The sequence below is a fragment of the Apus apus genome, chromosome 3 (genome assembly GCF_020740795.1).
Source record: "Apus apus isolate bApuApu2 chromosome 3, bApuApu2.pri.cur, whole genome shotgun sequence".
Lineage (NCBI taxonomy): Eukaryota > Metazoa > Chordata > Aves > Apodiformes > Apodidae > Apus > Apus apus.
Genome location: NC_067284.1, coordinates 53,734,993 through 53,759,469, shown reverse-complemented (window position 1 = coordinate 53,759,469; position 24,477 = coordinate 53,734,993). Strand labels below are relative to the sequence as shown.

At 44.5% G+C, this 24,477-nt stretch overlaps 1 protein-coding gene across 3 annotated transcripts in view; it reads left to right on the top strand.

Annotated features, from left to right (window-relative positions):
- Positions 1 to 22,600, top strand: part of SLC1A4 (solute carrier family 1 member 4) — a 41,685-nt gene extending 19,085 nt beyond the window's left edge. The window contains exons 5-12 of one of the 3 annotated variants that reach the window (XR_007889129.1): positions 1,922 to 2,155; positions 3,280 to 3,474; positions 4,943 to 5,077; positions 7,391 to 7,553; positions 9,244 to 9,430; positions 17,246 to 17,398; positions 19,682 to 19,820; positions 21,362 to 22,600. Coding sequence is in view for 2 of the 3 variants with exons in the window: in XM_051615771.1 (XP_051471731.1) it covers positions 1,922 to 2,155; positions 3,280 to 3,474; positions 4,943 to 5,077; positions 7,391 to 7,553; positions 9,244 to 9,363 (847 nt within the window). In the remaining variant the exon portion in view is untranslated. Of the gene's footprint in view, positions 1 to 1,921; positions 2,156 to 3,279; positions 3,475 to 4,942; positions 5,078 to 7,390; positions 9,220 to 9,243; positions 16,347 to 17,245; positions 17,399 to 19,681; positions 19,821 to 21,361 lie in introns of those variants that run through there. The other 2 variants (XM_051615771.1, XM_051615770.1) reach the window with 2 other exon arrangements.
- The last annotated feature ends 1,877 nt before the right edge of the window (positions 22,601 to 24,477 follow it).

Here is a 24,477-nt window from a genome sequence, read left to right as displayed (position 1 = left end):
ACTCTTGAGTGTAATTCCTTGGACACTGAATACTGATAAGAGGCAGTTCTTGTATTCAGCTGATTACAGTGCTAACACTTCAAGCCAATCAGTTGGTATATAATCCTTTGTGGATTATCAGAACCACAGCTGACTCTTTAACACTGCAGGGCACCATAGCCCTTACTTGTTCTCTTTCCTTCCTTAAAGCTCTCGTGTTGTCCTGGTATTTATTCAAGATCTGTCAAGCCACATGTACTTCCCAAAGGATACTTTGGAATGCGTGAAACTGTACCAACAAGAGAAAAGGCAGTTGAGCTCATACCTAGTCCCATTCAACATCCACTCGTGTTTAGCAGCACTTTGGTCTCAACTTTCAGTTCCTTCCTCTGCAGCCTCCCTCTTCAAGGCCAGGGATCCAGTCTCAGCTCTGAATCCAGTGTTCCTGCTTGCAGAGCTTGTGCAGGACCAGGGCTCAGCTAGATCTGGCTAGTCAGGGTGCTCAGAAAGGTAGTTCAAAGGCAAGATGTCACAGAATTGGCAAGAGGCTAACTGGAGGAGGTTCAACAGACCCCTCTGGAGATTTGGCCAAGGGAGGACAGAGAGAGGATGCTCACATTGATCGATCTGGGGTATTAGGAGGTGCTCTCTGCACAGAACAGGGGAGCTGCAGAACCCCTGAGGGGAGAGTCAGGCTAGGAAGAAGTGAGTGATCTGGGCAACCTTAAGGCTTGCCCATTTTTCCAAACCTTTGCACGCTTAACCAAAACTGAAGTTGGTCCTGACTCCACAGATCAGCTTCTCTCAACATGGGCATTGGATTGGAGGGAAGAGTGGAAGAAAAAACATTCTTTACTCCTGAGATGTGCAGGCAGATCTTTTATAGTTACATGCATGCCTGCGTCAGGGTGATCTTTCAGTATTTCTTAATTTTAGAAGAAGAAATGAATGAAGCAGGGACAGCATCAGCAGAGGTACTCAAACACAGACATCCAAAGTAGAGCTTCAGAGGAACTGATCCTGGGGCCTGAAGGGATTCCTACCATTCATTGAGAAGCTGTTGTGCTATAGATGCAAGGGCAGTTCTGTCTTTTCAGGGCTGTTCCCAGCTGCACTACTGAGACCAGAGGTGTGGCTCTGGCCCACAGGTGGCCCTTCCCCTGGAGTAGCTCCAGGTGTTCCTGATGAAGGAAACTTCAAACAAATGCTGACGTACTAAGACGTGGCATGTTCCTAGATAGGAGGCAAGGGAATGTAGACGTGGCTGTTGGCTTGAGAAAAGCTCCAGAAACCTGATTATTTAACATAGTCTTTTGTAGGCAAATAGCAGATTTAATTGCTGTCTTTGGCACATGCGTCAGCAGCCTTTAGCTGAGCTGTCTGGTATGGGCATAGCTTTTCCTTTCCTACAGGGGAGTATATTGGCACCCAGTATGTCTACCATTTTAATGACCTAACGTCATACTTTTGCTGGTAGTCACTGCGTGTGTAAGATCTGACTTTTCCACCCCTTTCCTTGCTCCAGGGACATGGCACTGCCCCTTTTTCTGTCCTGCCGTCTGCCATCCCTTCAGCAGAGACTTTAGCTTTTGATCTTTGCCTGCCTTCCTCCCTGATGGACTAAAACTCCACACCAGTATCTTTTCCTGATTGCTCCTGCCAGCATTTCCGCATCCTGCTTGGCTTCCCTTCAGCACTCTCCTCACTCTGTCTCTGAGGGCCTAGGTGGACAGATTTGCAGTTTGACTGCTTGCCTTCCACCAAGCAAGGGTGTTAGAGAGGCCTTCCAAATTTGTTTAACCTGGGTGTGTGGTGAATAAAGTGCTACCCTTCCATAGGAGCAGCATTTTCTTTAGAAGAATATTGTCTCCAGGATGGAAAATGGCATGTTTTTCAAGGCTTTTTGCTTGTACTTAATGACAGGCAATATTTCTTTACACAGGTATGTACCTATTGGCATTATGTTCCTTGTTGGGAGCAAGATTGTGGAAATGGAAGATATTGTGCTTCTGGTGACCAGTCTGGGAAAATACATCTTTGCCTCTATTTTGGGCCACTTCATCCATGGAGGAATCATTCTGCCACTTATTTATTTTGCATCCACACGTCAAAATCCGTATCGTTTTCTCTTAGGACTTATCACACCGTTTGCCACTGCTTTTGCCACTTGCTCCAGGTGGGTTTCTGTGCTTCCTTTGGGATTATACCCTATTTATATTTGTCAGCGTAAACTGGTTATATCCCAACACCAAACTGTGTTGAGTTTGAGGTGTATTGTTCCTGAGATTGCAAAAAATAAATAAATTCTGAGCATAGAGAGTCTAACTGTTGTCAGCAGCCTCCCACACAGCACATACTGATGTTGAAAACAATTCATCAGAGTATTGAGACTGTAGCATGATGCGGAGTTGGAAATTTTGGGGGAAAAGGTAAAAAGTATTTGCCTTAAAATGATCTGCCAGCTGTTCCTTCAATTTTAAGTAAATTGATGGTCAGTAATGAGGGACTTTGTCCTGAGAAGTTTAGTTCTTCAAGTTCAGAAGCATCTCAGACAAGTTTAGACTAATTTTGCAGGAACATAGCAGACATTATCTACTGCAAAGGGACTTAATGTTACTGATTTCAAAGATCTGACCTGATCAGCTTTTATTTGTCATAACCAAACTATCAAGCATGTCATTTACACTTTTCTCAAGGGGCAAACACCTGATCAAAGATCATAACTATATAAAATAGTTTCAGGTCATGCCCTCAAGCAGACTCATGTCTGTCACAGGAGCTGAAGTACATGAAGTAGGAGAAGGTTTCTGAATAAAGTCATGTAATTTCTAATGCAAGGAATAAATCCAACAGTGATTTTATTTTTGTTGCTATTATTATTATTATTATTATTATTATTATTATTATTATTATTATTATTATTATTATTATTATTATTATTATTATTTAATTTGAGAAGGTAGTTGCATCTGTTGTATTTATATTGGCATCTATTGGTGTGTTTTTGTGGTTTGAGACTTGATCATTCCACAGCCCTGTTAGGCTGTGTTAAGTCATGAGTTCTTGCTTCTGGGAGATTAAAGTCCTTATCAGCTATTTCTGGATGGAAGCAGATTATTAAATACTGCTGCTCAAGACCAACAAGGAGGGTCTCTCTTTGCTGTCATGACAGAGTGGGACTACAAAATGGCATTGTTGTCTCATCCTGTCTTCAGCATGTTGGAAACATGAAAGCCATGAGGCAGTGACTTTCCACTCCATCCACCCTAATGCTTTGTGTTTGATTTTTCCTGTTTCTAGCTCAGCCACTCTCCCATCGATGATCAAGTGTATTGAGGAGAACAATGGAGTCGACAAGAGAATCAGCAGGTTTATCCTTCCTATCGGGGCCACTGTAAACATGGATGGAGCTGCTATTTTTCAGTGCATGGCAGCTGTGTTTATTGCTCAGCTGAACAACGTCGACCTCAATCCTGGGCAAATCTTCACAATTCTGTAAGTTGCTTGCTATTGCAACCACATCCTCTGTCCCCCAGACACGTTCAAGCCTGTGGTCTCTCTGTTAATAGCTGGCAGTTTGCATTCCACATCTCTGACCTAAAGCTCACAAACTGCTATGAAACATAATTATAGGGTGATTAAAGGATGGAGTCTTTCAAGCTTTATAAGATTTGCCAGAATCTCGATTTAATAAAAGGTGGAACCTGGGAGCGACAATTTAATTCTGAAACAGACTTTGAGCTGTTTAAAACTGTTTTGCACATGAAATTCCTCTGCTTCCTTAAGCATCTCACCCCCCCACCCTCCATTCACCATTAAGCTGGGTAGTTGAGGCATGCTGCTATACCCAAAAAGCTGCCCCTGATTCCCTTCTGGATGTCTTAGAAGATCCTCCTGCAAGCTCCTCAGTTCCTTATATATCAATTTCATACTAAAGACTGTTTCTGCTTACCTCTCCCCTTCCTACCATAACATCACTGGCTTCCCGGGACAGATCCATTATCATTCCCTTCCTGACTGCTTTGTTTTATTGTCCCCTCCACCACCTCAGTCCTGCCTCTTTCTCTAAGACTCTCTCCCCTCCATGCCTGGAATATCCTCATACATCCCATATTCCATGAAGTGTCATTCTCTTCATTTCCCTCCTCAAAAGCCTTTAGGTGAGGATCCCACAAGGAGTTCTAGCTCCCACTGTGCTGAGAAGCTGTAGCTATAACCATCAGATGCCTCCTAAGGCCAGTTCCTGGCATTTTTTTTACCCTCCCTGACCAGGTTTTACTTCCTTCCTTATTGCATTTTCCCAGAATATTGTTTGTCTAGTTAAGGCAGGGCTGGGGCATTATTTTCTTTTTGGATTAACCTTTCAGGTACTCTTAGTGAATCAGGAATTAATACAGGCCTGAGGATAATGCAGTGATAGCCCGAGGAAAACTCAGTTGTAGACATCTGTCCATGAAAAGGTGTGTTGTCCACATCTATAGCACATGCACTGCAGGTTTCCAGCTCCTGATTCAGGGTCTGTATTTAAATGCAAAAAAAGACACAGAAAAGTGATGATACCCTGCCTGGCAGGGTTTACCTTTTTACATTTGTGGCCAGGAGATGTAATGTACTCAGCATATTGGAGCTGATACATGACTTGGAAATGGTTATATTAGTAAAGCAGCAGGATCTAGCTGTGTTGGTTACATTGTGGGTTTTTTTTTTTCCTGAAAAGGCAATTATGGTATTAAACCCAGAGCCACTGCCTTGGAAGCTGCTGTGGATGCCTGCTGAGCAATTGTGCTTTGTGCCCGTGACTTCACATCAGCAGGCAGGAAAGGGGTTTGCCTGGGAAGCAAATGATCTCTGTGTCCCATGCTGGAGAGTTTGTTCACAATGACCCAAGTGCAGGAGAGGAGTGCTGCAGAGGAGGGGAGTGCTGCAGGGCCCCTGCTAACCGGGTGTGCACGTGTGCTTGCAGTGTGACAGCCACAGCATCCAGCGTGGGCGCAGCCGGGATCCCCGCCGGAGGAGTCCTCACCATCGCCATCATCTTGGAGGCCATTGGACTTCCCACCAACGATCTGTCCTTGATATTAGCCGTGGACTGGATTGTGTAAGTTCTTTAGGCCACACATAGCTGCTGCTGTGTGACGTGTAGGATGTTCAGCTGGGAAGACGGGGCAGGGTGGTCAGTGTAGCACAGTATAAAATGAAACCCTACAAGACATGGCTGCCTGCGGGACAGGTAACTATTGACAAATGATGAAAAAGGTGGTCCCTCCTCAATTAAAGCAGTTAGTGTGATAAAATCCCTCTTCAGCTTTCTTACTCAGCCTTTATTGGAACAGACATCTTCCCGGTTTCGGTTCCCTTTAGAAGGATTGTTGAAAGTTTCTTGAAGAAAGTGTTGATATTGCTGGAAATCAGTTGGACACAGGCAGGGAAGAAAGTGGAGTCTGAACAGGGGTGGAAAGCTTTCTTGGTCACATGTGTGAACCAGTCTCCATCAGAAGCTGTTGTCAGCTCTTGTTTGGAATATTTTTGTAGTTCAAGACTGGTCCAAGCACCAACACAAGTGTCACAGAGAGGTGCCATCCATTGGCAGGGCAGGGACACAGAGGGCTCGTGGCACTCATCACAGCTGTGGGGCAGTGTCACAGCTGGAACATGCTGCTGGAAGTCACAAATGTGGTACACAGTATTACCATGTTTCCAACAGGAAAAGGAGCTAAAAGAGCAGACCTTCACTCAGCTTCTGCTCTTCTTTCCAAGAGCCATTCCCCTGCTTGAACCATGAGAGATTATCTACTTGCCCAGCTCTGTTTGAAAGAGCTTATCTTTCCACTTAGCATAGTTACGTCCTTGTTAAGGCTTACATTTAACTTCTGTACTACCTAAATTAGATTAAGAAAAGCCTAGAAAATTTGTTTTGCTCTCAGTATTGGGGACCCCACCACATGATAAGTGTAAGTGTCACATGCAGATGAATTCTTATAGCTTAGATGGGCCCCATGGAAAAAGGTGCTTCTGCTTCTCCTCAAACAAACATCTGAGTAGTCTTGAGTTAAAGCATGCTTAGAGTTTAAATGCTAGTGAAGTAAGCATGATTTGATCATTTGAAAACATAATCTGCTTTCAAGCCATCTGGTTGAAATTGGGTAGAGGGGTGAAATGATTGGTCAGGATGGGTCAAGCAATCTGAATCCCATTGAGGTTTTTTCCAGTTGACAGGTTCAGGACAGTTCCTGGGTAAGGCTGTACACAGTCCTTCTGCATTGCTTTCTGAACACACCATTCTCTCTCTGTAGGTGATGTTTTCCACAACAGATGTGGAAATTAGGATGCCCAAGGACAGTCTTGAACTCTGGAGGCTGAGGAAGGGGTAGCTCTATTGCCTCCTTCCCACACCACACGTCTGTGGAACATACATTCCTGTGTTTTCATTAGGGCCATTCAACTCTTTTTTGCTGCCACCTCTTGGGGATTAGCCACCTCCAAAGGACAGGCAAAGCAGTGGCTAGCTCTTTGTATCCCATCTTCCTAAGGGATGACAGTAGTAGCTGTACTTGCTGTACAAGCTGTACTTGCAAGTGCTTTGAGGCAAGAGGGAAAAGCTTGCCCTTCCTTTCACTCTGGGCTGCCTGTGTCACACTGGCTACCTTAGCTTCAGAATATGTAGCATCCCTCTGTGGTCAACACTGCTGTTCTGGTGAAGGAACTCAGCTTTGTGGTAACAAAAAGGAGAAGGAGGGAGGGAAGAGTCCTGTCTCTTGTTTTAATGCCAGCCATTTAATTACCAGAGAGGACCACAGTTGCAAGTTGAGCACATGCTGAAGTTAGGCTGCAGAATGACTAACAGAAATCTCAAAAGGCACATGAAGAAATTGCTTTTCTTTATTGCCCATAAATGTCCTCTGTTAGACCCTGGGACAGTAGTTTTGTGTTGCACGACCAAAGATTAGGACAAGTGCTACTAGCAAGAAATCCAGAGAACACAGACATTCTGCTTGGTTTTGGAAGGACCTCGTAAGTAGGTGCTTGAGTTAAGGTACGAGTCTCTATAGTTAAAAAAGAGCTGGGTGCTCTGAATCACCCATTGGATAAGCCCAAATTAAGTTCCTGCTCTGAACTAGCATTTGAGAAATGCTGGCCTGGGGAAGGGGAAGAGGAACGTGGGCTGAGTAAAAATGAATGCCTGAGAAAGAGTAGTACCATTAGTGCAACCCAGTGAGAAACCAGAACCGGTTGGACCGACCTTAAACCAGCTCCAGTGCACGTGGAAAATACCTACGTTAACATCATCTCCCTTGTCTAGCTCCACTGATGTTAGTGGATCAGCAGGGGTGGATCAGCTGCCCTTACTGCGTAGTAACTCTCTTAAGCTAAAAGCCTGCTATTTTGTTTTTTTGTTTCTGATTTTAACCAGGGACCGAACCACCACAGTTGTGAATGTGGAAGGGGATGCCCTAGGAGCAGGCATCCTTAATTACCTGAATGAAAAAGAAAAGAAAGAAAAAGAGCAGGAGCTGAAGGAAGTCAACGTGGAAGCAGTTGCTAACAGCAAGGCTGAAGGGGAAACCTCACCTTTGGTAACCCACAAAAACCCAGTCTCCAACACTACCAGTACAGCAGACCCCGAATCCAAGGAATCAGTATTGTGAACTAGAGGCCGTTCGTCAACATGTGTCCTAGAAGTGGACCAGGGACTTGTTAACGCACCCAGACATTTGCAGTGCTAACAAGAGCTGGATGGCTCTTGGAAGTTTTAAATTCCAGTCTCTTTTGAAATAATACACGGGGGAAAGGGAGGGAGGTGGGGAGGGCGGAGAAGAGGTGTTGAAAAAGAACATTCGCTTTATAATAGTATTTTGATAACTCGTATGTATACATGTATGTGTGTTGCACGTACACACACGTATACATGTATGTGAAAACAATGCCATTGAGACTTCTCAATTAACAAGACTTTGTTAGTAAAGGCTCATATGGGTTGAAGATGGAGTAGATAAACCCAGTATGTGCTTATTGTACGGAAAAATTAGTAAGCTTATTGTGCTGCTGTTCAAATGGAGATGCAGTCTAGAAACTCCAGAGTGGGTGAAAATGTTGCTTAAATTTAGCTTCTGCCCTGAAGACACTTACTGACCATTACAGACATGATATGAAGCAACATTTTTCTTCCACTCCTCTTCCTCTCCTGTTCTCCAGTCCCTTAAAAACATCAAACATATCCTGAAAACTAGCTTTTTCTTAAAAAAAAACAAACAACATTGTTTTGGATCTGGATTAATGGCTTCTAGGGGTTGACACTTGTTCTGTTCCCCCACTGCATTGCAGCTCATAGCAGCTTTCCTGCCTTTTGGTGAATAACTCCCAAACTTTGGGACCAAACCTAAGAGTTCTTTGTGCAGATCAAGGACTGGTTTTCTCCTTTCCACTAACCAAGCTATTAAGGAAAAAATCCAGAGGAAACAAATTTTGTTATAGTAATCCCTCTAGAGCTGAAAAAAATGTCGAGTCAGTTCCAGCATAAATATGCTGAAAGAGGCTTGCCTGTGACATCGTGAAGAAATCAAGATGTCAGTTCCCTTCATGAAAACACGCATGCTCCTTTGCTAGTATGGCATGTCCTGCTCCTGTTTATTTAATGGGTCAGTCCAAACAAGTTGTCATATCCCTCTTCCAGCAAAACTGAACAGGGGAGGAAAAAATGTGAACACACATCATGTGGGAACTGACAAACAGGCAGGTCGGCGTGTTGGCTTTCAAGGGGGAGAGGGGAGGTGAGTTTGTAACCTCCTGTAGGTCAGTGATCTCTTCATACCTGTTCCTGCAAGGAGTTTGGTCCTGCTGTAAATGTCCTTGTGGCAGCAGCTTACATTTAGTGACTGTAGGTGGTGCTGGGCCAGGGTAATGCTTAGTGGCAGATGGTAACTTTGCTTGGGGCTGAGCCAAATACTTCTGGATTCTGACTCCACCTTTTTTTCCTTTACAATGCACTTCCTGAATTTTCAGCCCAAACCTGAACAAAGTCCAGCAAACTCATTGCAAAGATCCCATTGATTTATCTTGGCTTTTCAGACAGCAAATAGTTACAAAATTACAGCTGTGCACAGGCCAAGATTTGTCTGGACTTGTGACACTTTCCCTTGGCTGCTTTAGCAAGACGGTTGCATATGGTCAGTCTCCACACTGTTAATTCAGCAATATATATTTACACTTAGCTTTGATATAAAGTAATGCCAAGTCTCCCTTTTTCTTTCTCCTCTCTTGCTTCAGAGGAAGCTATCTTGGAAAGATACCCAGTTGCTGATGATTATGTTCACGGCACTAGGAAGAGGCAGCTCCAGTGTCATAGCAGCAGCAGCAGCTTCATTTGCAAAGCATCCTTCCTGGTAAAGGGACACAGTGAATTTTGCAAAAAGGCACTCAAAATGAGATGTGGCGACCTCTGAGGGAAAACACAGTGAGTGCGTCATTACTGCCTGTTTAATTGTGTGCAGCAGGGCTATGCAAACAATCCAAGTAGGAAAGGATTAGTCAGCCCACTGAGAAACTGCAGGTGGAGTTTCTTTTTAACCATTTTATTTATAACTGCGTCCACAACATGTGGTCATTCCTTGGCTCATCTTCAAAATGGAAGGAGACAAACCAAATTCTCTAGGGACATCCTTTCCCCAGTATTTATTATTTCATTTTTAGCAGATCAAGACCCACTGAATCTTTGCATTTCCTCCCATTAGAATCATCCCAGCTCCTTTTAACTCAGGAAACCAAAAGCGCACTTTGTAACTGACAATGAAAGTCAACAAATAAAAGGTGTTTTGAAAAAATTTGGAGCCTTGAAAAAAATGGTTCTCAACAAAACTTTTTTTCTTTTTTTTTTTTTCTTTTTTAATTAACAAGTCTAAGTATTTTTTTGAAAAATCTGAGTGCACTAAAACCCCAAACACTTTGATTTCAAAGCTGTATATAGATGTCTCAAGGAAGCTGAAAATCATGACTGTTCTCTATGGGCTGGGTTCTGTAAGTTGCATTTTATCTTTCATTAGACATTTAGCTCCTGTGATCCTCTCCCTCACCATGATACATGCAGCTGGGATCAGGACATGAGAGCAAGTGGCACTCAAATGACAACAAGCATCATCACAGCACTATTTTGGACTAGAACATTTCTCATGTTCTCATTTTTTTCCTCACCCCAAAGCTGTTGTTGCCCACAGGTAAAAGTACTCCCCTTGGCATGTCCAAGACTGGGCTTCTTCACAGGCAGCACCTTGCCATTGCTCCTCATCCTTGCAGCAGTGTGCCATAAGCTATGGCACATTCTCTCTGACAATAGATCCCAGGAAACAGTAAATTAAAGCCAATACCTCAGCCTTCCTAGTATTTTTCAATAGCAATGGAGAAGCTGAAATATTTGCTGAAAAATGCCTCTCCCAGTCCCCAGCAGCTTACTGCCATGATTTGCATCAAAGTGAATGACTAGTCCCATGTAAAACTCGTTAGTGCAGTCAGATTTAAGGAGGTCAAATCATTCTTGTAGCAGGGATTTAACCAAGGAAATCTAACACTCCTTCTCCTGGGAACAGGTGCCATAATGTTTATATGAACCATGAGTATTCAAGTCTCAGCCTTCCCAGAAATCTGTGATCTTACAGAGGCCTACTTTAGACTTGCAAAGGTGCCAGCTCTTTTGTTGTTTGTGCACAGCAAGAGGGATCCCAGACTTTTCCATGGAAGCAGAAATGCTGAGTAACTACTGCTTTTCCGAACACCTTCTTGGTCTTTTCTGTATCATCTGTGTCAGAAATGAAGTTTCTCGTTTTTCTGTGATGTTCCCATTCCTCACAACGGCCATGTCACATCTTCTAGGGCTCTCCATCTGGCTTCAGGTTTTTTGTTTTTGGTTTTGGTTTTTTTTTCCATACGGTACAAATGTAAAAGATCCAGTATCACACTCTCTCAGACTGTAAAACATTTGGCACATTCCAACGCCTGCCCTTGTGAGAACGTGAATCTTGATCAAAAGTCCGATGAGATAGAGGACTTGCCATTTATTTCAAGTTGTCAAGTCTCTAGGTAGGGCCACTGGGAGTAAAATGAAAGGCCTGCTGAAGGCTGAGCCTTTTAGATGATGTCCTTGACCTGCAGTGCAACATGTTACACTGGGAGCTCCCTGTTTCAGGTCCCCAGGCAGCCTTGCTCCAAGAGGCTAAGACTGAGAAGGTGCTCAGCAGCCATGCAGGTGGCAGTACCTGCTCTGCTCTCATCCAGGCACTCCACCCATCTGTTGCTGGTGTGATATTTCACTCCAATGTCTCTTGACCAGACGTGTTTATGTTCTTCCAACATGACTAACTTGGAAACCTTTAGTCTGTTGCTTTTTCTTTCAGGAGGAAATAAACTCCATCTAAAAAACACTAAAAAACTCTGTGCCGTGACATGTGGCTATGGATACCAGAAAAGGGATGGAGGGTGCCAGCACTTGGCTGCTATTAGGATATTTTCAGTAAAGACCCATTATTCCCAGGAGCTGAGATTTAGCTGAGGCTGGTGTGTTGGTAATTGCACCTTTCTGGTGATGGCTCTGCTTTGTTTTTCCTTGGCTGCCCTGTCACTGCCTGAGGAGGCAATGCCCTGAGCTGGAGGTGAGGGGACAGGATGAGGAGAAGGAAGGTTTCATATGTGCTTGCTTTGTTTCTATACTCTTCCATGGATAGTTGCTGTGGCCCGTGCCAGACGAGACCCAGTGTCAACATTTTTAGACTCATTCTCCTTTGGTTCCTCCATATTTTACAGCAAGAATAATGAAAACTGCAGTGTTTGGGCAGTTCCTCTTTCAGTCAAATCAAAGGTCCTGGTATGTTTGTAACTGACCACCCTGCTATATGTTGTAGGTTATATCCTCAAGAGCTTGCAAAAGGTACAAAGCCACCACCTCTTTTTGCAAACATTTGTGGTGTTGGTCAACAGTCCAGGCTGAATCTTCACTCTGCTCATCTGCTAGCACAGTGCATTTTGGCACCCACTGGAAGGCATCCTCCTGTTGGAAATCATAATTTTTCCTGACTCTTCCACAGCTGTGAGCTGTGGGCCTCAGGCAGGAAGTCAAAGGACCAAAAGACAAACTCTTACCAAAGGAAAAATGTTACATCTTCATTGCTTTTAACTGGGCTTTGGCAGTTCATAATCACTCGCAGACCTGCCTGTAAAGTCTGATCCTGTGACTGATGAACAGCACAGAATTAGGTCACATAAATCCTCTCCCTGTGCCTCCTTTTCTGTAAATGAAGTTCACAGATACTTACCTGTCTCTCACAGGCAATAGTGTGGAGGATAGTGAGTCTCAGTGTTTGGAAAGCACTCCAAAGGCACAGGCCACTAAATCTTAGATAATAATGAACTTTTCAGAAATCTGAAAGGAATTAAATAATCCAAGTGTGCATCATGAAGTCAGAGTTGTACTGTGCTAGAGTAAGAATGACTGCGTGACAGAAAGGAGATCCAGTGTATGCATTTGCTGGGATAACTCACGGGAAGGGGGGGGAGCTGGTGTCAGTGTGAGCTGCATTTCAAAAAGATTGAAGTCTTGATTTAGTCAAGGGGGGCACAGTGCCCTGTTGTATCTGCCTCTTTCCACCTCCACCTGGGATGGCATGAAAGCTTAGGTTTGGGTAAAATAACAGACCTCACTATGGATTCAGCATCTAAATTAGCTTTGACAGCTTCGTTTCTGTCTAGTTTCAATGGAAGAAAGAGCTTTTCACCTAAAAAGCCAAGCTGTCTTGGCAGTATGAGCAAAAAGGTGGAAGAAGGGAGGGCTGCAGGGTTAGCATTGCAGAGGACGGGGTAAGCAGGTGGGTAAAGAAGGAAACATCTTTATCTTTTCCTGGGCTTTTTGATACAGGTGGCATCCAAAAGACCACAGGCACTTGTCCGACATGTAGCAATCCCTGCCCACTGACTGGCCAGGATTTGCAGGGAGAGGCAGACGCTGAGTGCTGGTGTTTCCGAAGCACGCTGTCACTGAGCAACCACGAAGCATGCAGTGTGCCAGCCTGGAGCTCTGATAAGCTGCTCCTGGCTGCTAGCCATGGCCACAGAGAAATAACGGTACAGTTCTGGATCAGGGATTGACCCACATTCCTCCTCGCAGGAGAGCTAGGACAAACGCTCCTCAGATAAATGCACGGTGGCCATTATACTCCCAGGACAAAGAAGACCTTGTTATCTATGCAAACATGTTGATGAAAGCTATGTTCACTTGCTGCTTCAATTTCAGGGAGGAGGAAAAAGGGTACATCAAATGATCTGAAACTTTCTCCAGACATTGGGCAACATGTTGAGACAGTTGCCATTTAAAATATTAAGTCTGATGACAAGTGTTCAAGAGTCTTATTTGGCTTCTGTAGCTCTGTCTTCACATCTGAACACCGGCTTGGGAAGTTAATGTTAACAGGGTATTCATTCTCCACACGGGGTCTTTACATACATTTGTGACCAGCTGGCACCATTTCACAGCTATGAATGCATGCAGAAAAAGGTGAAAGAAGGCTTTCTTGAGTCATATGAAGAACCATCAAACAGGCTAGGAGCAGACCTTGAATCCTGAAGCCAAATTCATTGTGAGCTAATAAATATCACCTACCTAAAAAAATAGCACCTGAGGGGTTTATAAATATGCTTGAGTATTAATACCAGAGTATTAATAGCATGTCAGTGCAGGATGATCACTTCTCTTTTTGGAGGAATGGAAGGGGAGAAGTGTAGAAGTAGGAGAGTTAACTTCCCTATGGGATGGATTTCAAACAAACAAACAACAAAAAAAAACCAAAACACCACACAAAACCAAAACCCAAACAAACAAAAATACAAAACAAAACCACCACAAAGAAAAACATTCTTCTTCATGGAAGAGTTCACAGTATGGTTACTAATCAAATTCTGTCTCGGCATCAGCAGCTATGAAATCTCATTTGTATTTGACCACTGATATCAGTGCCAGCAGGAGGTGAAGACTGTGGACATTTCAGCAGGCCCGCTGCTCTTGAAGTTTTGATCAAGAAACATTTATACTTCCTGAGGCCACAGATGCTGTTTAAAAGGCAAGCAGGCCCACCAGCAGGAACCAGCATGAGGAAGTTAACTTTGAGCCAGCCCTGTTGTAATGCAAAGTTAACAATGTGGTTTTAAACCACAGAGACCAAGGAATTTGGTGTTGGATGTTCCTTAGGAGAGCTTTTGCTTGGTCCTTCTGATAGCAGCGCTGAGAAAATAATATGCTTCTTTTGCAAGCATGTAGTTAGTAACTGAAGCTAAGCTGCTCTGCGTATGGCATGTCAGTGCAACTTAAGTTAATTGCAGTTACACGTTGCAGAAAGAAAGTACTGAGGGCAATCATCTCTCAAGGAAACTGTTTACACATGCCTGAATCCCCTTGGATTACATTCCCGCTGAAAGAATTGTGCTTAACCATAAAAAATACTCCAAATATTAACTGGTTTGGGTTGTAGTTTTCTTGATAGCTAGAAGGAGTGGATGAGTCAGGGCCTTCGCTGGTGTGTGTCAATGTAATTTCCTGAGCTTTCAGTGGCCTGTGGATTTCTGATGGAGATGATACCTTCTTAGCAGCATAGGCTTTTGGTCTGGTCCTCCCAAGATGATTGTGTTTAGTAAGACAGCAATTAAGGAACATTTTTTAAACTTATTAGCTATAACTAGAGGCATTTTACGTGCTCACAGCATCCTTATGACATGGTGTCTGCCTCAAGAAAAACATGTTTTCTAAATGGCCAGTGTTGATGCAGCAGCAAAGCTTCCTCATTTTTTTTGATCAGTTTTCTTTCTCTGTATCCCTCTTGCAGAGTCTGCTGCGGCCCTTGGAGTCTGCCAAGGCCCCAGCAGGACCAGGCTCCTATAGTAAATAGGTTTGACTTAAAGATGCTCTAGTCCCATCTGAGGACATGGGCTGTCTTGCATCCTGTTTTGAGGGATGAAGACATAGCTTCAACTTTGCAGGAGGGGCTGAGCTGAAGAAAACCCTGCTTCATTAAAGCAGTACCTCAGTGACATTTTGCTCTTACTAAGTCAAATAATTGTGACCAAGCTACCCCAGCCCTGGCTGCCTCCCTACTTTGCCCCACAATAGATTCTCTGTTGACATAACTTCCCTGGGGACCAGTGTGGCAGTAATGTGTTTGCCATCCATGAATATTGCAGTCTTTTAGGAATTTTGTCTTATTTAGACTCTGTGTCACTACCCTGGCTACACTTCTGTAAGGCCATCCACGAAGCACGTGCTGTATAGGATGGAGACCATATGTAGCACTAAATAGCTGAGCATACCTCTGCTAACAGGAGATGAGCCTCTCTTTCTGACTTGTTTATGGCAAACTGAGACTGACTCACTCACTGCTTTGTGAGGGTGAAGATTTTTGTTAGATTTTGATTAATCCCTCTAGATTCGGGGACAGTGAGAACACTCCTAAGGCACGAGGAGTCTCTGCAGCAGAGGCACACAATCTGCCTTATTGTCCTTACAGGTGCCTTGTCCTGGTTCCCTTCAGGACAAATTCCAAGTTGCTGTTTGGCTTTCAAATATAACTATGCACCAAAGGTGAGAGACTCCATTTTCCCTGGAGACCAGAGGGAGAACAGGATGTCCTGGTGTGGGACAGGGACAGTGAGTTTCTTCTCTTTATCCTGTAAGCTCTCTGCCAGCAATCCAGCCTCAGATGCGTGCGTGCGTGTGCTTTTATTTCTACATGGACACAAATTGCTCTAATTAGGAGGGAGGATTCTTGTATTTTTATATGCCTAGGCATTTGATTAATTACTTTAATAAAATGACAGATGAACTCTGAAATTCACTGCCATCTGCTCCAGTACAATCCAGTATCACTGATACAAAGGTATCTGCCTTCAGATAACCTTAGAGTCCAGTGGTTACTCTAAGGCAGAGTAACCACTCCACTGAGTGAGTACGTGTGCCATATGGGTGTGTTGATCCTTGTGAATGTCTGTAACTGTTCCTGTTTTAAAGCTTTGGGTTTGATCTGTGTGACTCTGTATCAGCCTTTTTATTATCTACCAAGAACAGATGTATGTGCACATGTGCAAAGAAAAAGACCATATTGCTGTGCTTGAGGGTGTGTGACCCTGGGGTAGATACTACGGATGTTTACTGTGTAAAGTGCACCCTTTGGCTTAAAAACTCTCCCTGCCTGCCCAGGGAGAAAAGAGTCCTGTGGTTCAGGTTGAGATGGTTTGTTTTGCTAGGAGGGTGACACAACAGGATGCTCTCTCTCTTTCCCTTCTGTCATGGCAATGTATATTTGTTCTCTCTTTGTGTAACTTCTCAATCTGAAATAAAAATCACCCCAAATAGAATTCACATTTCTATCATTGTTTGGAGAAGACCTAGCCTTTTAGCTGGCTCAACCTTGCCTAAGCAGCTGGCAAGCTCTCTGTGGCTGCTTTGGAAATGCCCCTGAATGAGAACTGTGTGACTTGATATTCAGGTCCACTTTCCCAGACCCTTTGCCGGCATAGCATGCTGGTGTCACTGATGGTCAGTATATCACTCCATTTAGCCCCTTCCCCTGGAGCCCAGGGAAAGCCTCAGGCAGGGCAGCACTTCTCCAAGCCCTCAGCACAGGTACTCAGCTCTAAAGGGGCTTTGGGAGAGCCCAGGTCAGTAGGGTTTTTTTGTTGTTGTGTGCCAAGGTGGAGTGTAGACAAACAGACAAGCAAAACCTGCTGCCTATTCTGCCAAGCAAGCAGACTTTGTTCCCTGGAGCAGGATTGAGGAGTGAGAGAAATCATCCAGTGAATCCTTTGCAGTGGGCAGCTAAACGGAGAAGTTCAGGATAATTTTGCATTTGACACACACAGTGTGAGTGTGTGGATTCCAGACTGAGGGCCTGGGTGTTGATACAGCATTTCCATTGAAAGCTCATACATCTCCACAGGGTAGTTTTTATCCTGAGATGCACAATGGAGAATATCACAAATCCTGAAAAAGGTCTGCTACGTAAGTGTAGTTTGGTTAGTTTCAAGCATTAAATTCTGGTCAAAGGTGTAAAATTTGCAAGAATTGGAAGCACCGGAAGACAGAAATATAATTAGAAGGACCTGCCTATGTATGACCTACAGATTGTCACTGGTGGTGTGTCTTGGTATGCAAATTTTACAAATCCATCCATGTGGTGGTTTCAAAAAAAAAAAAAACCACCTCTCCGACCCCGTGGTTGTGTCTTTTGTCTTTTTGCTTCCTTAGCTGAAACCCCAAGGACATACTTGGAGGAATGCTAGACCAGCAGGCTAATAGAGGAGTCCTCTTGGCACTTCAGCACCTAACCATTCAAATGTCAGCTTTGGACACAGGGACAGATGCTTCCTAAGAGAAGCAGATTTTCTGAAATCTTCCAAGGTGAGTGGTGGTTGTCAGAGCTGTAGTGCCTCACCATTTGAAACACATGAAGCTTTGTGAGACCCATAGAAAAAAATGGAATTATTGTCTTTAGTGAAAACTGAGTCAAGCCTTAGACTGAGGCCCAGCTGACTCAAGCCAGGCATTATTAGAATTTGTTAGACATAATGATAAATAAATATATAAGGTTTCTTATTATATTTCAACAGAGATAAAAAAGTTGGAAGAAGTTCTGATTAAAGTTCAATTACTTTCTTCTGGTTTTCTACCACCACCTAACAATCTGGCCACGTGCTTTCCAGTTTCTTAATAGTTTCATCATTTTTTAAGAGGAAGCCAGCTTTTGGGAAAAGGCTCCCCACTTATTCCTTCTAAAAAGCTCTAAGCAGGTAACACATTTGCCTAGCTCACATGAAAAAGAGCATTAAAAAATAAATTTCTAACAAAAGCATCTGCTATTATTGTAAGTTGGTATTTTCAGAGGAAGTCAAATTATTGCCAAGGACAAGATTAGTCCTTTTTTTTTTTTTTTTTCCCTTCAATCTGCAGTTTGTCTGATAGATACAATTATAGAGAAGTGCTTTGTGAGTTAGTTAAACGGATGATTGCACAACACCACTTTGTTCTGCTGTGAAATGAATGGTTTGGGTTGAGCAGGTTGTGTCACACAGCTGTGCTAACAGGTCATCTTCCAAATATGTAGATTGATGTTAGCTTGTTGAAAATCACCTCTCTGCTGCAATCTTCTCATTACGAGCATTCAAGTGGACGTACAAGTCTGTTGTACCTCTTGAGAGTCTCATGAGCTGTGATGTGCATGAAAATAGCTTGGCCAGCTTACAGCTAAGTTGCTGTTCTTCGAAGTTCTTGCATCTTGGATGTCAGAGTTGAGCCATTGTGCTACAGAAGATACCTGTGGTTTTAGACCAGGGAGGTAGCAGCAGGAATTTATTTCCACATTTTTAATGTTATCCTCATGGCCGTGAGGGTTGGATTTGTCAAAATATATGCCAGGGATCAGGCAAATTACAAATGGGCTCTGAAATCTAGGACCAGAGATGCAACACAAAGCCACTCCACAGGCTTGATTAACACCACTTCACCCTCTCTGCAGGACAGTGATCAGCAATGTGATGTAAATTACGGTAATTACTGTGTCACCAAACCATGTACATAGTCAGGTAGACCTTGATTCTCTTCATCGTAGCACGCTAGAGTGTAACGGGATGGCAATGCCCACAGCTACTGCAGTTTGAGGGAGGCCTACAAACATTTGCAACTCAAACCTCACAAACCAAATAGGTTTCAACCAACAGCCACCAAACTGTTAAGACTAAACTTCCCTGGTACTGCGTCACTAATTGGCTCGAGTAATTTGTCTCACTAAGGCGCCGAGCGTTGTCCTTATAGCAGTACCATTCTTGCTGATGTGGGAAACCAGCGTGGCCAAAATCAGTATAGGTCTTACAGAAGGGGACTATGGTGTTTCTTCACATTTTAAGTTGATTTTATATGGCCACACTTGTTCTCTTATAGATTTATTGCACTCATGCTCACAAGTAATGAGACATGGTTGGTCAAGTGATCTGGCCCTGATCACTTGTGTGCAACCTATGCAACAAGGAATGTCAGCTGTCAAATTACCACTCAGCCTTCCAGTTTTAGGACAGTTATTTCATAATCTTTAGGAACTGACAGGCTTTTTGTGGTGGTTCATTGCCACAGTCTCTCTCTCTCTGCTAGGCTGCAAGGAGAAGGAATGGGAGATATATTGCCATCATTCTATTATCTGAGAGGAGGGTCTTTCATGAATAACTTATGTGTGCTATGGTCAGATCAGCATGCAGACCTTCTGGGCTTGACCAAAACACCATGGTCTGAAACTTTTTGCTGGGAATGGTGTAATTCTTTATGATTAAGAGTGTTCTCAAACCCCCTACTCTGCTATTTCTTCTGATGCTTACATAAACAGATTTTCATTCACAACAGTCCAAATACTTCTTTTACAAATCTCTGAGCTGAAAACTGGTTCCTGCAGATCCCAGCTCTGGTTTTGAAGAGCCTCAAGGTTCTGTTCAGGACAATACAGGAGTGGCAAAGGGCTAAGACATCCCAGCAATTGGAGTGAAAAAGAAATTCCTCACATTCTCCACTGAAAGCAGAAGTAAAATCTCACATTTAAAAAGTAAAATTAATCCAAATTATTCACTGTCCATTTTAATTCACATTGATCAAAAGCTGCCACCACCTCTTGACCAGCTGGCTCCTATTTTTATTTCACAGCAACATGCCACCTTCATCCAGCAAGGGGAAAGGCAAGGTGTCTGGACCAGATCAACACCACCCCATTTATTCCGATCAGCACCACGGGACCCAGCCCTGATCTGCAGCTTTGTGGGTATTTTGGAAGGCCTGGAGAGAGGTAAGGAGATCCTCTGAGGGAATGCGGAAACTTGAAACACCTCCCTTTTCAGCTGCGCCTCCTCTTGCTGGCCGTCTGGCCAGGCTGTTTGTGGTGTGATGGGTACATCATGTGGCCAGGAAGGAGAAGTGCAGTTTCTATTTGACCTTCTCCTTGGGCTAAATCCTGCCACTCTGTCCCGCTGAGCAGCCAAGTGGTAAAGAACTGAAATTCCCCAGCTGCTAGCACTGGGGCTCATTGCTCTGCACTGCAATATTGACACTAAATAGATGTCACACTAGTTTTTCCTGTGTTCTTCATTAATCCTGCCTTACATGCTTCATTTGTCAGCTGCCTGGAGTGTGCTTAACGCATTTTTCAGGTACTTCTCCAAAATCAGAAGGAAAAAGAAGCATCTACATTTATAGAAACTACTTAGTGCAGAAATAGCTGTGATGATCTAGAAGAATGAGGGAAAATTTGTAAGCTTTCTATGACTCTTTTAATGATTTTATAAAATGAGTTTGAACCTGCTTATTTAGACATCACTAGAGCAAATGTCCAGCTGAATGACTGGATTCCTCAGGGGTCTGCCATAGGTCCAGGAGCATGACTAGTTGATTAGTGACACAGATGTTGGAACAGAAAAAAAATCTGCAGGTCCCACCTGGAGGAGAAAGTCTGGGAACACAGAAAAGTGCAGGGCTAAAATTGATAGTAACATCAGAAAAACTGAGAGAGGTCTGGGCAACACAGGCTGCAAAGAATTAATCTACGTGAGAGTAATTAACTGCACTAATACTGGTGGGAAATGGTAGATTAAGGAGCAGGATCAGGATGTTACAGGCAAAGCATGGATCAAATGCCCTGTGCTGTGAATAAGGCAGCCTGGACAACCATACCAGTTTTCCCTAATCAGAGCCAAGCCCACTCTGGACTTTTGGACCAGGTTTAGGTGTTGACCTTCAAAGAAACATGGCCCAAAGAGTGAGAATCAAGAAGAAAACATAAGGAATGGTCTAAGATGTGAAAATCCTGACCTCTGGCAAGAAGACCAAGGTTGTTAGCCTCAAGAAGAGACAGACCTCTCCCCGCAAACACCTTTCAGAGAGGGGTTAGGCAGAGCGAGTGCACAGCGAGCAGAGTCCTGAGCAGTTTGTACAAAGACAGCTCCTGCCTGGAATCACAGGTGAGAGTTTGCCAGCCAGGATGTCCTACAGGAGCGAGGGATGCGATGCTGTCAGGTGGCAACAGAGGGATTTTTATAAATCAGTGCCTGAGCAATTTCAACACAGGAGAGGAATAATGTCAATCAATCACTTTGATGTAACCAACAGAAGCAAAGGCAGCTTGTGGCAGCCCCTTCCCACCTCGGTGACAACACTGGAAGATAGGCAGGTGTACTAGTGGGTTACGTGTAATATTAACTCTCTGGCTGTCTGGGGCACAGTGTAAGAAATGGAATAATTTTCCAAACGCCAGCAAATCCTCCCCACAGATAATGCCCTACTGCTGCCAAAAGACAGCAAAGTGATTACAACCAGTTTTTCTTTTCCATGCAGCACTATATTAATATTTCTAGCAACGCCCTGGGAACAAATAGACCAGGCCCAAGCCCTGCATTTGCTGACATCTCCATCCCAAACATTTGCATTGTGAGACTGAAATTTGATGCCGAAGAGGGTGCAGATGCTATGCAAGAGCATATGGTGCACATCCAGGCTCCAGGTTTCATCGCAGAGTGTTATCTGTCTGGCTTGTAGTGTGAGACTGTTCAAGGCAGAAAGAAATCACAAACTGATGTGCCAAAAACTTCGGATAACTGCACATCATTGGTTATGGGCATACTAAAACTCAGGTTCCATACAGATGGTGCTCCTGACGGATCCAGTTCTATACAAAAATACAGATATTTTCACCAAGAAGGTGGGAATATTTGTAGAAAGGTGGAAATTTTTGAAGAAAAGGAAGTCTTCCTATCCCAGCTTCTCATGTACTAGAAACGCACCACTTTCAAATCCAATAATCATAATTAAGCTCTACTTTACATCCTAGATACAGGGATTACTGCAGAAGTGTTTTCATCCCCAGATGGGGTGCAATAATTTGTGTTTGCTGGAGAACCTTCTTGCTGAAAAACACAATTCTGAAAGAATCCTGAGATCTCAAATCAGCAAGAAAACATCCACCTTATTCTTTGCCAGCCTTGAGTGACCCTGGGTGGGAATTTGGCTGGGCTTGATCCTATATGATTGATCAAAATAAACTACTTGCTCTTCAGCAGGTTCCTAACAAAGAGGGCCAGATGTCAGTGGATGAAAACCGGTATAATTTTCCTGCAATTCTGAATTAATCTCTCCTTTAGATCACCAGTTTATCCCCTCCTTGTTTACTGACACCCTCTCAGCATGAGCTAAGCATGAGAGGGGAAAGATTTTGTGGTGCTCTGGCTGTTCTTGTAGACATCCTGGCACTCGTTTGATGGGAGGCAGAACAGGACACGAACTTTTCCTGCTGGGACTGAGACGGCAGCTGAGTGCTATTCAGCTCTGAGAACAATGTCTGGCAGCTTGCAAGTAATTTAAACCATCTAAAAACAGCCAAACCTGGGTATGAATCATGACCCATCCATGTTTGCTTCAGCCTTCTGACTCGCCTGAAATCAGCACGGCCTCTACTGGCAGGCAACTGGCTCCCTGGAGAATCAGCAATAAACATTTTTAAAAGATTTTTTTCTTTCACAAGGGCTTTGCCTGTGTGAATTCCAACAAAAAGCTGACTCTCAAAAGCATGCATCCGAGGCAGGGGAATGTGCACCCCTCCGGAAGAACTGCTTTAACATTCATCAAAGAAAACCTAAATATAGAAATACTACGCAGGAGCAGAGATGATGTGGGCCTTTTCTTGGCTGTGAGTTCTTCTGAGAGCTCTGTACCATCTTAAACTGCAGCATTACAGCTCTGCTTTTTGAAGCAGGCCTGAAAAAGATACTCCCACTCCGTTTCTCTGGAGAGAAAAAGCAAGATTCTCTGGGACAGCTAATGGCTCCCATTCCATTGAGTAGAATAAACCTGGCTCACATCAGCTGGGAATCTGGACCATAATACACAGGGTGGCAGGGCTGGAGTGTGCTGCAAGGCTGAGGAGTGGGGCCAGCAGATCAAAGCACTAGCTGGGAACTCTGGACACCTGGGTTGTGCCCCTCACCCTGTTACCAACCTTCTGAGCAAACCAGAGATGTCTCTTTGGTCCTTCATGGCCTAAAGCTGGCAGCAATGCCATTCATTAAGTGCTTTATCAGATAACTCACCTCTAGGAAATCTCAGCATTACCTAATAAACAAGCTCCAGGAGCAGATGATGCAGACACTAACCAGAATCAGCCTATGGACAGAAAAAAGGGGAAAAGCTGGTGTTTTCTACAGGATATGGACGTGTGCTGGGATATCACAGAATGGTTTGGGTTGGAAGGGAACTTAAGATCATCTAGTTCCAACCTCCTGCATGGGCTGGAACACCTCCCACTACACCAGGTTGCTCTGAGCCCCATCCAACCTGGCCTTGAACGCTGCCAGGGAGGGGGCTTCCACAACTTCTTCGGGCAACCTGTTTATGTCTCACCACCCTCTCACTAAGTAATTTCTTCTTAATGTCTAACCTGAATCTCCCCTCCTGTAGTTTTAATCCATTAACCCTTGTCCTCTCACTACAAACTGTTGCAAAAAGCCCCTCCCCAGCTTTCCTGAAGGCCCCTTCAGGTACTGGAAGGCCACTATAAGGTCTCCCCAGAGACCTCTTCATCAGGCTGAACAGCCCCAACTCTCTCAGCCTGTCTTCACAGGAGAGGTGCTCCAGCTCTCTGATCCTCTTTGTGGCTCTCCTCGGGACTCACTCCAGTATCTCCATGTCCTTCTTAGGCTGGCGACTCCAGAGCTGGACACAGCACTCCAGGTGGGGTCTCACCAGAGCGGAGTAGAGGGTTAGAATCACCTTCCTCCAACTGCTGGTCATGCTGCTTTTGATGTAGCCCAGGATATCGTTGGCTTGCTGGGCTGCAAGTACACGCCGTCAGCTCCTATTGGGCTTCTTATCAACCAACACCCCCAGGTCTTTCTGCTCAGGGCAGCTCTCAGTCCATTCTCTGCCCACCCTGTCTTTGTGCCTGGGGTTGCCCCAACAACTTGGCCTTGTTGAACTCGATGAGGCTGGCACGGGGCCAGCTCTCCAGCCTGCCAAGGTGCCTCTGGAGGGCAGATCCCTGCTCTCGGCCGTGCTGACCGCACCGCACACCTCGGTGTCACTGGCAGACACGCTGGGGCTGCTCCCAGTGCCCCTGCCCGCGCCACCCACCAAGACGTCAAACAGCACTGGTCGCAGTACTGATCCCTGAGGAACACCCCTCGTCACTGGGCTCCATTTGGACATGGAACCGTGTTGCCCTGCCGGGCTGCTACAACCCACCTGCCATTACACAGCACCGTGTTTTAGCTGGTTTTCCACCCCAGACACAGCGCCTGGAGAGGAGAGGAGGCTGCGGGCGCACCCGCTGAGCTCCGGGAGCTCAACGCACGGGACAGAAGAAGATACCCTCAAGTTCCAGCCACCCCCCCCATCCCCCAGGGGCACCGGAGGTGACCGCGCTCCGGCGCCGGCAGCGCCCGCCGCACCCGGGCGGCTTC